The sequence below is a fragment of the Anopheles stephensi genome, chromosome X (genome assembly GCF_013141755.1).
Source record: "Anopheles stephensi strain Indian chromosome X, UCI_ANSTEP_V1.0, whole genome shotgun sequence".
Lineage (NCBI taxonomy): Eukaryota > Metazoa > Arthropoda > Insecta > Diptera > Culicidae > Anopheles > Anopheles stephensi.
In genome coordinates, this window is record NC_050201.1 from 13,472,077 (window position 1) to 13,490,000 (window position 17,924).

Below are 17,924 nucleotides of genomic sequence, written 5' to 3' on the forward strand. Positions count from 1 at the left end.
ATCAATCATGACGTTCCGGTACGGCTCGACTAGCCCCACGCGTCCCCACTACCAGGGATTGGGTTGACTGAGATTCCTGACGCTCTCTCTCCGAGAAAAAAAAGTATGCCAAATAAAAGCGAGTGTTCATTCGGAAAGGAGTATCGAAACAAAACCACAACAAAACTCAAAACGGGCAGATCTGAACCGAAGGGAGCGATAACTCGTCTTGTATGAAGGCTTCGTGGTATTTTAAAAATTGCTTTTCACTTTTCTCGCTACCTTAAAACTATTATTATGTATATATATAATATATATCCTAGCGGTCTATATTGTTCTATATGTACATCCACAGCTCACCATACACACATATACTTACAGAGCACACCAGCGTTCTCCCTAGCTAAACTCGTTCTCGAATAAGCGACGGACGTGTGAAGTGCGGTCTCATCAGACGCGTTTCATCATCATGCACCAACACCCTCGGAACACTGGCTTTCTTCTTTTCTTTTTGTACAAGAATATATATCCTACGCTTCCACCAGTCCCCATCCTCCTTCTATTTTCTGTACACACCTTAACCCAATCTGTAGTAAACCGGGTTAAGGCAGCCACGTGCAAAAGGATCACTTCAGTCGAAATGTTTTATCTTCAATCTCCTCCTTCCACTGCGAGAAGACGATCTCGCCTCGTTTCTGTACGTGTGTGTGTTGCTAAATGTACAATTCTATAATACTACTCCGCCATACATTACTAATGCGACGGCCATTTTATCGGCCAAGGCCTACCAAACACCCCGAAACAACATCACCGTCCCCACCAGCGGGGAATGAAAATTACAATCTTACATCTAGTCGGGTCTAGCCGTATCACTAAACAATGATGCCCGGGGGTTAGTGGGGTAGTATTAGGTTCGTAAATTAGTATTAGAGCAGTGATAGTTAAGTGTTAGTATTTAGTAGTGTTAGTACTTGCTGTTATACGTTGCTTACTATTGGTTCGTATATGAAACAGCTTTCTCACCGTTCTCATTTTTGCTGGCTTGTCTTACCTTCGTCGGCCACTGTTTTCACAATTCTTTCAAAACTACTATCCACTATCCGCCATCCCCACCCTCAACCCCCCTTTTTTCTCACCGAACAAAAAAAATACACCCCTTCCAACCCGTCTACTATATGCCAATAGCCTCTTAAAAAGTAGCACAACAAAATCATAAAACAAAACTGAAGAACCACAACAACAAAAGAAAAGAAATTAAAAGACATCCTTGAGAGAATTAATTTTCTGGAATTTGCTTGTATACATTTTATGTTCGATTTTCTCCGTTTTTTTTTTCTTTTCATCTTCTTCGCCTCACCCTGCCCCATCATGCTTCTCTCACTATCTATATTGTGTTTTGCCTTACTTTCTATCCTTCCTAGCTTGTTACTTTACTTTAACTGTTCTGTGTTATTTTTTTGTTTCATTTCTGCTTTTTACCACTCGCTTTTTGTGTTTGCTTTCTTGCTTCCTTCCTTACTTTACATCTAGGCAATATAGGTATAGGTATTATTACATCTGTTGCTCTGCAAACAAACGGCCTGCCCCCTAATTCCACTTGTTTGTTTTCTTCTAACAGTTTGCTTTCTTATATTAGTGTGTTTGTGTGTGTGTAAGTAAATGGTAAAAAGGGTGCGGAGTTTTTGTCAGGGGTTCAGCTTCTCTTTGCTGCACTCCCACTACTTTTCGGCACCCTTTTTACCTCTTATTATTAGTTTTTTAAATTACTATTTAAAGAAAAAAACAGGAAAAACTAACAAAACGAAACACATACACACATACGCTTGCCAACCACACAGAGGAAAGTGAGAAAAAAATGAGGATTGTGTGTGTGTGTGTTGTTTTTTTTGCATGCACAACACTCACACATTGTTGGATGCAATTCACCCGCTTGCCAGCTGATGTTTGTCTCTCTCTCTCTCTCTTTGTTGGTTGATTAGTTTTGTTTGTTGTGACGCCACCAACTCGAACTTGATCCATCGCTTCGTTTCACTCAGTACAATCAATTTACAAGGATCAGCCGGTACATATCCTAGAGAAGCAGCTCTCTCTCTCTCTCTGTTTCAGGGTTTCTCATCGCAACACATTACTAGCAACAGCGATTTCCCGAGTGTATGTGTGATAAGAGAATCATCCTATACTACATATAATATATATATATATGTTTTGTTATATTAAATGTGGCAATTTTTGCTGTTATAAGTTATTTCCCTACGATTTCCTCCCGCATCGTAGCGCTCTATATTCATATTTATATATATATATTTTTTTATACGCAATGTTATAACGAAACATTCCGCTTCCGCTTCCGTTTCTGTATCCTAACACGTGGTACCCTAAACGTGGACTGGGGATGGTATTCGTTCGCGTGTGAGCATTTTGAGGAAGTGGGGTTACCCTTGTTACACACAGCAGCAGCCAGCAGCGCAATCGGAGTGTTTGTTTGTGTGTGTGTGTGTGTGTGTGGGGATTTTCTTAATTTTTTAAATATAAAAACTACATCATATTACATAGAACCGTGTGTTTTTTTTTTTGTTGTTGCTACTAAAGTATGTACACACACACTTATTGCCGGAATTGCTGCGGGTTGATAAATTAATTGTAAACGAAGCGAGATACAAAAATACTTAACATGCATTAGATATTATTACATATACATATGTAGTATATATCTAGTAAAAAAAAAACACACACACACACATTGCTAACAATTACAGGGATAATGGTTCTTTGCTTACATACTTCTTAGAAAAGAAAAAAAAAACTAAAATTAGCCTTAATCAAACAAGGAAACGAAAATCATTTCAGATCGCGTGATGTGGATGTGTTTCTGTGTGTGTGTGTGTGTGTGTGTGTTCTCGATTTGCATTGTCTTATACTCTATTCGCTTTAAACCGGACGAACCGGACGCTTGTTTTTTTTTAAGCTCCAACTTACGCCACCACAGAGAAAGGATGCGAGCCTGTGTGTGTGTGTATGTGTGTGTGTATGTGTTAAAAGCTACCAACTGTATACTAACGAATAAAAAGCATAGGGATAGGGGGAACAGTAGCGAGAGCTTTGTTTTTTCTCCATCAAACATTCCATCGATGATGATGCCGTAATTAACGACGACACAGCCACATAAACAATTGCTCTCATCTCACACAATTGTTTCACACTCATCATTCCCGGCTTCTCTTTGTTCTTTAGTCAATTGCGGAAAGAATATTTTAAAAGCGAAGCACACACGCACGCACACACATGAAATAGGGGCCATCATGTGGATTATTGGTTTTAGAGGAGGGGGGGGGGGGGGGTCCGATTGCACTTTGAATGGGGTGGGTGGGTGGTTGTAAATTAAAAATCGCACAAGAGCACACACACACACCTGACCTGTTCCCTGTCCGTTTGTTTTGTTTAACGCAATTGCTCGCTAAGATGAACGGGAATCGTTCCTCACGCGTTCTCTCACTATTTAAAAACAATTATTGCTAGAATACACACGGTTTCTGTGTGTGTGTTTGCAGTACAAAGCGAGAGCGCAGAATGTGTTATGGTACACGTACGCCCATAGGCTCGCACACGTTTCGATTGAATTTTAGCTTTTTCTTCCGTCTGTTTGATTGCTTTGTTTTCATGTTATTGTATGTGCCTTTTTTTTTGTTTTTGGTTGTGAGTGTGTGTGTGTGAAGAAGAGTGCGCGTTCCATCTACCCGCCTCTCATCTCATCATTGCTCAACTAACTACAGCTTTATCGCCACACGCACACACATTCAAATTGCTTCTAAAATTAATTGCACAGATTAATACTTTCTTTTTATTACCAATACACACACACACGCGCGCGCATACATCGGATTGAAGAGCTTAAATTAACACTTATGCCTTCTGCACGATATTGCATACACAAAAAAAAAACAGCATGGTGGTACACTGGGTTTCGCGATATAGGTGCAAAGCGACAAAATATTAATAAATGCATGTGGTGAGATGTAGGTGTGTGCGCGTGTGTGTGTTTTTTGTTTCAAAATTCTGGCGGCGTAAGCTTTTAATGCCAAAAAGAAGCAAGGAGCAAAAAAAAACTATTCAGCACTTAACAGCGATTCAATTCAATTTCAATAAAATAATTAAAAATCGTAAAAGTGTACGCGTGTGTGTGTGTGCGCGCGTATGGATCTCGCAAGAGTAAAAATTCCTAATTTCTTGTCCTATTACTTCCATTTTAAACATCAACCTCCCTTTCATCACCACCACACCCCAACAACGAGGCTTATCTATTGAACAACCACTATTGCTTTTTGCTTAGGATCGGTCCCAGATTTGTTTATCGTGTGTGTGTGTGTGTGTGTATTTCTGTGCTCGCTCGGGGCTTCGAAAGAACACTCATTTCTTATAGCTCTTATCGCTTTTACAAACAGTTCTCTGCGCATCTTGGCCATCTTATTCGATTGCATTTGCTTTTTTTTTTGTTTTTTGCTTTCCCGTTAACAAGGCCTTGGGTTTTGTCTCTTGATGTTTTGTTTTGCTTTGCTGCCAATTTTCTTACCTCAATTTGTTTTGTCTTTGCTAGTGTGACTTTTTGCCTTTTTTTCTTGTTTTCATTCACACACACACACACAAGTTTGTTGCAGAAATATGTTTCGCGCTCGCTCTCTTTCTGTTTGTTCCTATGCTATTCGCTTAAACATAAACATATACCAACATAATGAACATAAAAAAGATAATATAAAGAACACAAAGATAAAAGTTCGTACAACTATCTCTTCTATCGATTCTCTCTCTTTCGCTCTCTCTCGCTCTCGCTCTCTCTCTCGCTTTTAGGTTCATTAACTATCACATCATTCGTATTGATTTGCAGCAAACAAACAAAAACCAAATAACTGTTACTAACACACTGGAGGGGTACGACGCGACGTGTTGGCTGCGTATTGCAATAGGCGTGCCTGATGTGAGAACAACTCTACTCGCTGAACTTATTTTACAACCAAAAATGTGCGAAAATAAATTACTGTGTGTGTGTGGAAAAAAAAGTTAAACTAATACATAGCTAATCGTTCGTAAGCTGCACTTTTGCGCCTAATTGCTACGCGAAAAGGTAAGTTTATGAAACCTGAGAAAAATGGCTTCAATCGCGCGCAGTGTCCTTTCACACACACACACACACATCCTTTCCGTTCGCTGTCGGCTTAGTTTAGTAGCTATACACAGCTGTACAATGGGTTGCAAAACATCCCGTTTCCCAATTTGCTACACACCTGCCTTGCCTGTTAAAATCTAAAGAATACTAACCGTTACTTAGCGAAAGAAGAGCGTGACCCCCCCCTCCCCCCCGCCCTCCCCCTCATTGAAGTAGTATGCCGTGCCGGTTACTAGACTAGCGCGATCACCGCACACAACAGCGCACTATGATCGTAACTCATACCGCGAAGGGGGTGATGGAGATAAAAAAAAGCGAGAGAGAGAGAGAGAGAGAAAGAAATAAAGAGAAAAAGACAGAGAGTTACAACGGCCCACACACACACACACACATACACTCCGGATTCCGGATGTGTTTACAACAAAAAAAAAGCCACTTGATGTCACAACACAGGTACGCTAAACAGAACGTTGTGGTGTGTGGTTCAATGTTTGTGTATTGGTTTCGATACAACTAATGAACATTTTTTTTTTTACCTATACATTCCTATCGACACACAGGTTGACTGTGAGGGGCCTGTGGTGGAACGAAAAGCTAAGAAATATTTAAATAAAAGCTGCTGCTTGCTGCGCGCACACACACACACACATACATACATACACACAGCCAGCATCCACACAACTACTACATATGTATACGCTAATCCTTCGCTTAGTCGTAGTTCGTCCACGCGCCTCCACTTCCATTGACTTACACACTAACAAAGTTGCTATCTCACTTAGCGATATCTGCCCGTCCCGTTCTTCCTACCCCTCTACCTCTTTCTTCCTCCTTCTTCACCAGGCTATCCTTTTTTTTTGTTCAGACTATATTTACCCGCGGAACACTTCATGGGGTAAATGGGAGGGAGGGAGGGGTTTGATGGGGGGGGGGGGGATTGGGGTGGTAGCAGGGGGAGATAAATATGGTATTTATATGCGCGTATAAAACAATCGTTTCCCGAAACCAAACAGGAAGTGTACCCCTCCCCCATCTCGCAAACCCCCCCCCCGCTCCCTCCCCCATCCCTCCCGCTCCCCAGGTAAAGTAAAGTAAAATAGAAAAAAAAAAACAATAGCTAAAACGAAACGAACTAATAATATCAATATAAAACGTTTCTACCCGCTAACGTTGACATGCGCCCGAATACTACTACAACTGTTCGACAAATTTGGTCAGCTGGTCCGGTAGCGAGGTTTCGCCCGGGTTCCCGTTACCCCCCGGTCCGATTATGCCGACGCCCTGCGCTAGATCCTGCTGCACGACACCGCCGCCGCTCCCAACGCCGACCACCCCACCGCCCCCACCACCGCCAAGCCCGCCGACCACACCGACGACACCGCCGACGCCCATACCACCGCCGACCGACATCGCGTTCACTGGACCGCCGACAACACCGCCGACCACACCGACACCGCCACCTCCACCGGCACCCGGCATACCGACGCTACCACCGCCCCCTCCCCCCACCATACCGACAACGTTGGTCGGTTGGTGGGCGGAGTGCATGTGATTGTGCAGCACCACATCGCCCGGCTGTACCGGGACGGGCGAATGGGACGGTATGTGGTGCGGCGACGGTTGTGCCCGGGGCGACACGGACGGTTGAGCCCGGGGCGAAGGTACGGCACGGGGCGATGGTTGCGGCTGGGGGCTACGGATCGGGGGCGGCGAGCGTACCGACTGCATCAGCTGCTGCTGCATCGCCAGCTGCTGCGGATTCGGTGGCCCCATAATGCCCTGGTTCGGGCCCTGGCCCTGCTGCTGCTGCTGCTGCTGCTGCTGTAGCTGCTGGGACAGAACGTTCACACCGACACCGCCGCCCTGCGCCTGCGGGTTGGGCTTCATCGTTTGCTGTATGTACTGCTGCTGGTCCTGGAACATGCCACCACCCTGCCCGTACCCCATGTGTTGCTGGGGTCGGGGACGCTGGTTGTACGGTGGCGCTGGTGGAATGTTACCGCTCGCCATCGCCAGCTGCCGTTGCAGCATCATTTGCTGTTGCTGTTGCTGCTGCTGTTGCTGGGCCTGCTGCTGCTGCTTGTACCACATCTGCTGCTGCAGCTGAAACGGAAAAATGGATGTGTGTGTGTGTTGTTTTCAGATGCGTTGTGGAGATTGGAAACCAGAAATCAATTCGCAGCGAAATCGTTTTAATTTGGAAAACGCGCGGGATTTTTCCACCTACCGGTATTTGCATGGATGGATTGTTGGCCGGTTTGCCACCGCCGGGCATGCCCTGTACGCCTTGCATACGGTTCGTTACCATCTGGACGCCGGATGGTGGATTGTTGTATACCATCACCGTTTGGCCCGCCTGCACCTGTTGCACCTGCGAACCACCGGGATGCATTACACCGTGCTGCTGCTGCTGCTGCTGAGCTTGCTGTTGCTGCGTTTGCTGCTGCTGCTGTTGCACGTGCTGTTGCTGCTGCTGTTGCTGCTGCTGCTGCTGCTGCTGCTGTGGCATGCCTACCTGGTTTTGGTTTTGCTGATGCTGAGCCTGTTCGAAGGGGTAAAACAAACAGTTATCGGATCTGATCTCGCGGAAAAAGGTGGGCGCAAACAACACCCCGTACCTGTTGTCGCTGTTTAATGAAGGCCGCCATGAGCTGCGGATTAGCTTTCAGTATCGAGAGCAGCTGCTGCTGCTGTTCGGGACCGGCGGCCGGATTCTTGAGCGTGGCCATTAGCTGCGCAATTGCCTGCTTCGGCTGCGTGGCCATCTGGGTTTGACCCGGTTGGTTTTGCTGGCCGCCAGCCTGCTGCTGCTGTTGCTGCTGCTGTTGCTGCTGCTGCTGCGCATTGCCCATCATACCGCCCTGCATCGCTATTGGGCCCTGGCGTATGCCGGCCATCATTTGTGCACTTCCGACACCGCCAGCCATAATGCCCTGAGAGAAAAAGTATATATATTTACTTATAAATATATAAACGGCTCGGCAGAGGTAGAATTGAACATTTACCGTTTGCAGTGGATTCTGTGGCTGTTGCTGCTGGGGCTGCTGCATCAGGCCGGGTAGGGTGGGGCGCATGCCTGGTCCACCGCCATTCGGATAGCGAGAGTTCCACTGGTCCATTTGCATCACGTTCTGTCCCACGATTCCACCCGGGCCACCACCACCACCCGGTCCACCCATCGACACGCCGACCGCATTCGGTTGCTGTTGCGCGTTCGGCATTACGCCGACCCCGGACACGTTCACGCCGACGCCCGCCGCACCCATATGCCCAGCCGGCATGGCACGCTGCATTACCGGCGGTACCATCACCGGATTCACCTTGCCGTAGCCGACGTGCGGTGCCTGCTGTCTTGCCGCTTCCTCCTGCACCTGTGTGTGTGTGTGTGGCAAAGAGATATTTATCGTTTCTGTTCAACGCTTCCGCGGCAGTGTAACGGTACCTGTTTCACAACTTGCAGCACATTCGCCGGTGGTGTTTGTGCACCCGGCTTCATATTCATACCACCGTGATGGGGGCTGCCCATGCCACCGATCTGCACGGTGTTCGGCACCGCCGAGGGGCTCATCGCACCCGCCGCATTGCCCATACCGCCGCACCCCATACCGGTGACACCGACACCGCCAACACCACCACCAGCAACACCGGCAACAACACCCCCGCCGCCAGCCGGCACACCGATTGTCATCGTGTTGCTAACCGGCCCGGACGACGGTGCCACGGAACAGCCGGCGATCACGTTCGACGAGCAGACGGTACTGCCCATACTGCTGTTGCCACCGCCATTGCTGTTCTGCGGTATTTGTGGTGTTGGTGCACCGAGCCGGGTCGTGTTCATCACAGCCATACGACGCCGCAAAAGCTGCTGCTGCTGTAATCTGTTAAAAGAAAGAAAAGAAACCGATCGACCGAAATAAGAAGTGGTTCAAACCGCACGGATCCGGTTCGCGGCACGTACCTTTGCTGCAGCTGTTGCTGCTTCAGCTTGTGCTTGATGTTCGGACAGAACGGTACCAAGCATTTCGCCTCCTGGCAGTGTTTCGCATGGTAGCAGCAGAGCGCAATCAGCTGCTTGCAGATCGGGCAGCCACCGTGCGTCTTTCGCTTGCAGTGCTTCGTGTGCTGCACCACGCGCTTCATCTTCTGGCAGGACGGTAACCGGCAGTTGGCGTCGCGACACTGGCACGCGTGCACCAGCGACTGGATGCACCGCTGAATCGATTGTTTGCGCGCTTCCTGCGGATTGGTTTGCTTCACGTCCGACGGTGACGAACCATCGTCCAGGTCGAACCCAAGCTTGTCCATCTTGTGCTGATGGCCCACCTTCTCCTTGCAGGTAATGCAGAGATCAAAGTCCTGCGTGTGTGGAACGAGGAAAAAAACACAAAGCGAAGGGAAATAAGCGCACCGCGTTAAGTGATGGGATGGGGCGTACGGCTCTACTTACGTCACAGACAGTGCAGTGATATCGTGTCTCGACGTGGTTCTTGCAGTTGTTGCAGGTGTAGACGAACTTGTCCTGGCCCTGGTTGTGCAGCTCGTACAGCATGCACAGCGTACTGAACTGTGCCCGACGCAGCGACGAAAACTCGTAATGCTTGTCCCTCGCCAGCGTCAGGAAGGCGTCGCGCCCGTCCATCAGATCGCAGTTGATGAGCGGATCGGGGTCTTGGATGGGCTGGGAGCGTGAAAAAAAAAACAAAGCAACACATTCACATAAGTACTTTAAGCTGCGGTGAGGAAGTTAAAAAGGCACTTACCGCCAAGCTTGCAGCCGACTGCGCCGAATGCAGCCGGATGACGAAAAACACCTCCTTGTGCTTTTCCATGGTGGCAAATATCTTTGCACTGAGATCGTTCCCAATCTGTTCGTTGGTTTTCTTGTTGCTTTTCCGCTGTGCCGCCTTCGATTTGTTCGACTTTTTCGCCTTCTTCTGGCCCTTCTTCTTCCCGTCGACCACGGTGTCACTGTCATCGTTCATGGACATGATCTGTTGTGAAAGGGAAGAATGAAAGCCCCGCGATATATGTAAGTAACATGGTTCTTTGAGTGCACAACCTCAACACAGCGAGAGAGAGAGAGAGAGTGCACCACGTACCGCATTCGCTGCCGCTTCCTCGCGCTCCGCCTGTTTGCGCTTTTCCTCCTCCTCCTGGTCCAGCTCCTTGATGCTTTCCTCCAGCACGTTCGGCCAAAAGTCGCCCTCGAAGTACGGCAGCTCGGACGCGGACTGCAGCTTGTCCTCCATCGCCTGCTTGAGGATGTCCTTGTAGTCCTGTATCGTGCGCTCGACCATACCCTTGTCCAGCATCTTCTTGTACCACTCCTGCAACCGCTTCGGCTTCGGGATGCGCTGCTCGGGCGGATGGCAGTGGAAGATGTAGTCGTCCCCTTCGGACGGTGGACACGCCCAGATGTGTGCCATCGTGTAGCCGAGCTGCTTCGCGTAATCCATGTACCCGAGCAGTATCTCGTGGTACACGGACGTCCGGTACTGGCGCGGTCGGAAGAAGTGCACCGAGTCGAGGTAGGCGATGTAGACGCGGCGTGTGTTCGGTGCCGCACACTCCGACCCGTACTCCTGCACGTGCATGCCGAAGAAGCAAACGTCCACGCCGTCCACCTCCTCGAACGCGAACAGTGCCTTCGCCCGGTACGGGAACTCGGGCAACATTTCCCCGTTCTCCACAAACCGGCTGCGCATGCCCGGCTTCACCTCGACCATCTTGTCCGAGCTGGAGACGACACGGATGTGCACCTCGCCCGCACCGGCCTCCTTCTTCTTGAGGAAGTTGTTCACCCGCGTCTCGATGTACGTGCCGAGCTTGGAGGTGGGCAACCGCTTCGCGTTAAACTTATTGTCCTTACGCTTCTGGCCCTTCTTCTTCAGGCAAGCGTCACACACGAACCCGCCGGGCCAGATTGATTCGAGGTACAGCACACAGATCTGGTGCTGCTTCCGACCGCAGTCCAAACAGTCCACGAACGGTTCCAGCTCGAGGTGATCGTTCTTCATCTCCTTGAACTGATCCTTTTTGATTTGGCTACATCAAGTGGAAGGATAGAGAGAGAGAGAGAGAGAGAGAGGAACACATATTTTGTAAGCATACAACTCACTCGCCCTCTCTGGCTCGGGCCGGTTGAATACTTACGTTTGCGATTGCATCGGATCGTCGCCAAGCGTTACCGTGTCGCCCGGTATCTCGTTGAAGCACTTCTGACAGTACGTGTATCTGGTAGATAATGCCCCAAAAGAGCTTTTAGTTCGTTTGTTGTTGTTGTTGTTGTTGTTTGTCGAAGCAATGCACAGACACACACACACGCACGCACACGTCGAGGTAGAGTAGATTAGGAAGATGTTGTTGTATGCAAGAGGATGAAGATGAAGGTTGCGATTGTGGTGGAAAAAGTGTGTGAAGGGTGTGTTTGTGTGTGTGGTGTAAACAAGCATTTGTTTTGTATTATTGTAATCATCGCGGTGGTGATGGTGGTGGTGTTGATGAGCGATATATGAAAATATAAAACACATGAACACAGATTTAATTTTGTATTCCTTTAGATGATCACAGTTCAATCGTGATAGCTTGAGGTGAAATGTGCGCAGCGTAACTAATAGGCTCCGAATAATGAATACTCTACTCGGGGGTAAGGCGCATGTGAAGGGGGCGCGCGAGCATTAACATTTAACTGCCGTTTTACCCCAGTGTGGTAAAGGCAAAGCATACCGGTGCAGCAACACACATTTTACATCCCAGTACTTACCGGTTTTGGTAGCTGTAATACTTTGCGTCGCGTGGAATGGTACAAAGCTGCTTGCCGTAACAGCACAGCACCTGCGGATTGAAGGTATACTTTCGTCCACAGCAATAGCCGAGCGATTGCATCACTGGATCAATCTCCATCTCGAACACTTCCGACAGCTAGGGGAGGAAAAGAAGCAAAGGACCGGTTAAAATTAGTGTAATCACAGACATATTGCTAGCAGGTGCTCCTGTAAGACGATCAACGAGCAAAGGGATCAAAAAGAGCTAAGGACTTCTCTAGTTAAAACAGTCAAGCTACTTCAGTTGCTGATTTTCAGAGCTCCAAGAAGTTATTAAAGGCTTTTACACTGTCCTTTCCCTTACAGAGAAAGGCGAGAGTCAAGAATCCAGCAGTTCATTAGGAAAATTTGAGGAACTGCTCTCAACTCACCGCCTCGTGTCCGAAATCCTACACGATCGACTTGTCTCATTCGTTGAAGAGATAGTCGGAAACTATCAGAGAAGATTCCGGAACGGAAAATCAACCAGATCTTCACGATGTAGCAAATCTTGGAGAATATGGCGAAGCAGCAGCTCCACCGCAGCAGCATATGACAGCATAACCAGCGACTATACGCCACAATGAGCTCTTTTGGAATCCCAGCCAAGCTTACCAGGCTTGTAAGAATGACAATGGCCAACATTACATGCCAGGAGATAGTTGATGGAAAACTCTCAGGGTTTCTATGCTACGATCAAGGTATGGCGAAAGGGAGATGGGCTTGCCTGTCTCCGGTTCAATCTGGCGCTCGAGAGAGAACCATCCGCGACTCGGAGGTGGAAACATCGGGGACCATCTTCTACAAGTCAATCCAGAGTCCTGGCATACCCTGGTGACATAGATATCATTGGTTTGAGGCTCTCCTATGTGGCAGAAGCGTACAGCAGGAACGAGCTAGTTCTATGGACTTTGGAATGTAAAACTTTGATTGCTTATCGTGCCGCGGAGCCTTGGGTTGTACTGATTTGAAACTCTCTTTCAAATCCTTAATAAATTCAGTGCGATCTGTGTGAAGGTGTCATCTTTTGAAGGGATAAATATTTCTGAAGGTAATCTTAGGCTTTGACCGTAAACCATTCCGGCTGGTGTACCTTTAAGGTCCTGCTTGAAAGCTACTCTAATCCCTAAAAGAATCAAAGGCAAGCATTTTGTCCACTGTGTGGTGTTTTCATTTGCCTTGAGTGCTTCCTTCAGATGTCGGTGGAAACGTTCTACCATTCCGGTAGATTGAGGGTGGTATGCGGTTGTTTTTATATGGTGCACTCCCAATATACGAGTTAATTCGTCGAATAACTTTGATGTAAAGTGCCTGCCTCTGTCGGTGGTAATAACTGCCGGGCACCAAAAACGTGCCACGTATTCATCAACGAATTTTCTGGCTACTGTAGATGCCGTTATGTCGTTTATTGGGTAACAGTCAGGCCATCTCTCTTGTGAACCTATCGACACTATCGTTAGCAGGTATGTCATGTTTTCTGATGGTGGCAATGGTCCCACAAGGTCCATGTGTACATGTTCGAATCTAGCCTTCGTTGGTTTGAATTCTTCGGTTGGAGATTTTACATGTCGAAATACTTTAGCTTTTCGGCATCCTTGACAACAACGCGTCCAATTTGCTACGTCTTTTTTCATGGAAGGCCAGAAAAATCTATCACTTACTAGCTTGCGTATCAAGCACTGATCTTCACGATGCGGCAAATCTTGGAGAAGATGGCGAAGCAGCAGCTCCACTCCTACCATCTCTTCATTGATTTTAAAGCCGAAGATGACAGTATAGCCAGGGTAAAACTGTACGACGCAATGAGCTCGTTTGGAATTCATGCCAAGCTTACCAGACTTGCAAGTATGACAATGGCCAACATCACATGCCAGGTGAAGGTGGATGGAAAACTCTCAGGGCCCTTTGCTACGACCAAGGGCCTGCACCAGGGAGATGGGCTAGCCTGTCTCCTTTTCAATCTGGCACTAGAGAGAGCCATCCGCGACTCGGAGGTGGAAACATCGGGGACCATCTTCTATAAGTCAATCCAGAGTCCTGGCATACCCTGATGACATAGACATCATTGGTTTGAGGCTCTCTTATGCAGCAGAAGCTTATCAAAGAATATAGCGTGCGGCTCGAGAACCTCGAGTTCAACAGCGGCCCTGCTTACAAACACTGATCCACGCAGGGGTGATGTACAGATAGGTGACCGCACCTTCGAAGTCGTCCAAAACTTCACCTATCTGGGGTCAAAAGTCAGCCAACCGACAACAGCATTGATGTTGAGTTCTGACTCAGTTCAGTACTCACATACGCCTCTGAGACATGGACTCTGTCAAAAATTGACGAAGCGCTCTTAGCCGCGCTCTAGAAGGATTTTTGGCCCCGTATGTGTGGAAGGCTACGAGCTGTACGATGATCTCACCATCCGCTACAAGCTCCGGTGGGCTGGTCACGTCCTGAGAATGATACCGGACGACCAAACTCGTAAAGTCCTATTAGGCCGTCCACACCGACAGATGAGGCGTGGTAGGCCCAGACTGAGATTGAAGAACGAATTGACAGTCGACGGCGCTAAACCGTGAACGGTATCGAGGATTGTTGCAGCAGGCCAAGACCTGACGAAACTAAATAAGCTCCCAACTCACACAAAGCCTCAAACCCCCTCAACAACCTCTGCTTGGGAGATCCCAAGTCCAGCACCTCTTCAAACTAGAGCCATGCGAACTTCCAAGATGGACACACCGACGACCATCTTGCGTAGACAGCAAATCAGACACAAACATCGTTAGCAGATGCCCTCTGTCCTTTGAAACTGTCAGCCGTGGTTGAAAGAGTTTCCGCATCATTGTTTTGCGCTATTCGCTATGTATAAAGCCATCACAGGGCGCCTTCTCCTCCAGGGCGCAACAAGTATCTTACCTTGGTGCAGTAGCGGTAAACGCGTGAGGTTTTGCGATTGTACAGCCAGGCGTTGTCGAACATCAGCCACACATCGTCGACATATTCGCGCGGATCCTGATACTGGCCACTTTCCAGCTTCTTCCGGATCGTGCTCAGGTCCATCGGCTGCCGGACGATGTCGAAGTAGTCCGGTATGCCGAGCGAGTTCGGATCGACCGGCATGCGGAACGGTATCGATTCCGGTTCCTGCGTGACTAGTTTCTCGAGCGTCGGTAGCAGCGCTTCCCGCAGTTCTTCCGGCTTGAACGCTGTGTCGTACAGAGGAGGGGGGGAAACAAAAAATGGTTAAGGAACAATGCTTCACCGCACACACACACACAGTGCGACAAAACCACACTTACAGCATTTCTTTTTGTTGTCGCTCGCGTTCGTCTGGATGGTCGGTTCCGGATAGATGCCCGCCTTCAGCTCCGTCTTCACCACCTTCGGTTTGGGGCTGCCGGCGCGGCTCTGTTCCACATCCACCTTGAAGGTGGAAACGTCGAGTTTGTTCTTACCGCTGCCGCCACCACCGCCGCTACCACTGCTACTACCGTCCGACCCGTCCATCAGCTCCGATTTGATGTCGTGCGCCATCATGCTCATGCACTCGTTGTTCACGTTCTTGCCACCGACGTCGCCACCACCGCCGGACGTGTCCATCATGTGGTTGCTGTCCGGCTCGGACTTGATGTCCTCCTCGCGCTTCATCTCGAACTTGCCCTTGTTGTTCTTGCTGCCACACCCGCCCCCGCCACTAGCAGTATCCTTCGAGCTGGTCGGCGGTTCGGGTGAATCTTCCTTGTCCCGGGCCATGGCCGCCTCGAGTGCGGCCATCTGCGAGCTGAACGACGAGGACGATGCCATGCGGTTGGCAGTGAGTACATTGCTTCCACCGTTTGCGGTGGAGTTGGTGACGGATCCGACCACCGACGATGAGGCGGGAAGTACGTTCGCTGCGGTGCTGCCGCTAGATGACGCGTTTGGTGTGGCGGGTGTTGTCGCTGGTGTGGTTGTGGTGGTGGTTGTGGAACCACCGTTCAGGGAGAGTGTGTTGGTGACGCCGCCGCTTAGCAGCGTGCCGGCTCCCTGCCCTAGGAGACCAGCGCCAACCTGCACACCGCCCCCGCCGCTTCCGCTCGATCCACCGAGCACATCTCCCAGCCCGCCGCCCGTCGACGATTCCGACGACGGAGGACCGCCCGGTGTGAGCAGCAGTGGCACAATACTGTTGTTCGAGTTGCTGTTGTTGTTGCCAACCGGCGACGGTAGCATCGGTCCGTTCGAGGTGGCAATGGTGCCGCCACCAACCGTCGAACCGACCCCTCCACCGTACGGACTGCTCGCTAGCATATCGGCGCTACCGACTAACCCACCACCACCAGCACCACCACCTCCTCCACCCGTACCAGCACCGCCCGCTCCGCCCATGCCGGACAGCAGCGCGATGTTGCGTTGCTGCGCTTGGGCTTTTCCACCGCTCATCAGCTTAAAGCCACCGCCCGGATTGATCGTGTTGACGAACATGCCACCGGACGCCGAGTTCGCGCCCTGCTGCTGCTGTTGCTGGCCCGCGTTCGCACTGACTCCGCCACCGAACGCCGTGCGCATACCCATCGTTTGACCCGCCAGCGCACCGGACAGTTGGCCGAGCTGCTGCTGTTGCTGCTGTGTACCGTCCACGACACCACCACCGCTCAGGTTCGCACACTTCGCCCGCACGATATCGTTAAACTGCTGCAGCTGGGACGAGCTGTCCATCATCGACGGTCCGTTCAGGAATGGTGACGATTGCTGTTGCTGGGCCACACCCACCATACCCTGCCCGTGGTTGCTGTTCGGTTGCTGCTGCTGTTGGCCGAACGGGGAAAGCCCACCGGGCAGCACGGTTCCAGCGCCACCACCGTGCACCAGACTGCTGCCACCGTTCGGGCTGGGTCCGGGCTGGGCGACGAACAGTTGCTGCGTGGCTGCGCCGGGCTGCTGTAACCGGTTGTTCGGTCCCATCTGTGCGTGCCGTGCCGCTTGCATCTGCTGTTGCTGCATCGCGGTCGGTTGGTTACCGCCAACCACACCGACCACACCGCTACCCGACGCAGCATTCATGCCGGCAAGCAGATTCACCTGCTGCTGGTGTTGGTTGGTGTGATTGAGCGGTCGCAGTAGTTGGCCCGCGTTCGGACCGACCACCACCTGGCCCGCCGCATTCAGTTGCTGCTGTTGCTGCTGTTGCTGCTGCTGCTGTTGCTGCTGCTGTTGCAGCTGCATCTGCTGCTCCTTCCGCTTCTGGCGCTTCTCCTCCAGCTCCTTCTGGATCTTGTAGATCTTTTCCGCCAGCAGATGGTAGTACTCCGAGCGCGAGTTGGCCATCTCGTACATATCGCCTTCGACCTTTTTCGCGTACGCAACCAGATTGTACATGCGCTTGTCGAACATGGCGGACGGATCGGGCGACGGGAAGATGGCCTGCACCAGCTTGTGCACGAGATGGTTGCGAAGGTCGGGCGTTACCGAATGATGCCAGTCCTTGGTACCTTGCACTGGGACGGCCACCATGGAGGATGCGTTGCTGCCACCACCAACGCCAGCACCGGTAAAGTTGCTTGTGTTCGGTGCAACAACACCGCCGGCTGTTGCTAGACTCATCGTGCTAGTGTTGTTGTTGTTGTTGTTGGTGGTGGTGTTCATGATCGGCATCGACTGGGACGTCATCGTCTGCATGCTGGTGGATGTGTTGCTGCAGACGACGCCAACACCTCCACCACTGCCATCGCCCGGGCTGAACAGCATCTGATTCGCGGCACCGTTACCCGCGGACCCCGTTGCCATTGGAATGATTGAAGCATTGTTTTGCGCCTGCTGTTGCTGTGGCGTGGCCGCGCTCTGACCCAGCATGCCGCCGCCGCCGCCATCGTTCTGCTGCTGCTGCTGCTGCTGAAGCATACCGCCCAGCTGGTTCGGTGGCATCATCAAGCGCACTGTTGTGTTGCCTTGCTGCTGTTGCTGCTGCTGCTGGCCAGCCATACCCACCAAACCGCCACGCATCGCATTGCTCT

General features: G+C 50.2%; 1 protein-coding gene across 8 annotated transcripts in view; it reads right to left on the bottom strand.

The window, feature by feature from the left end:
• Positions 1-1,255: 1,255 nt before the first annotated feature.
• The window catches only part of LOC118509015 (CREB-binding protein), a 31,733-nt gene continuing 15,064 nt past the window's right edge, over positions 1,256-17,924 (bottom strand). For 6 of the 8 annotated variants that reach the window (XM_036049057.1, XM_036049092.1, XM_036049037.1 and 3 more), the window contains 13 exons: positions 15,231-17,924; positions 14,848-15,137; positions 11,901-12,058; positions 11,291-11,395; positions 10,237-11,182; positions 9,898-10,128; positions 9,585-9,815; positions 9,096-9,493; positions 8,580-9,015; positions 8,143-8,508; positions 7,756-8,070; positions 7,365-7,679; positions 5,592-7,240 (listed from right to left, as the gene is read on the bottom strand). The exon at positions 15,231-17,924 is cut by the window's right edge and continues 5,119 nt beyond it. In XM_036049057.1, coding sequence (XP_035904950.1) covers positions 6,329-7,240; positions 7,365-7,679; positions 7,756-8,070; positions 8,143-8,508; positions 8,580-9,015; positions 9,096-9,493; positions 9,585-9,815; positions 9,898-10,128; positions 10,237-11,182; positions 11,291-11,395; positions 11,901-12,058; positions 14,848-15,137; positions 15,231-17,924 — 7,397 coding nt within the window. In that variant the 3' untranslated portion in view covers positions 5,592-6,328. Of the gene's footprint in view, positions 7,241-7,364; positions 7,680-7,755; positions 8,071-8,142; positions 8,509-8,579; positions 9,016-9,095; positions 9,494-9,584; positions 9,816-9,897; positions 10,129-10,236; positions 11,183-11,290; positions 11,396-11,900; positions 12,059-14,847; positions 15,138-15,230 lie in introns of all 8 variants that reach the window. The other 2 variants (XM_036049081.1, XM_036049102.1) reach the window with 2 other exon arrangements.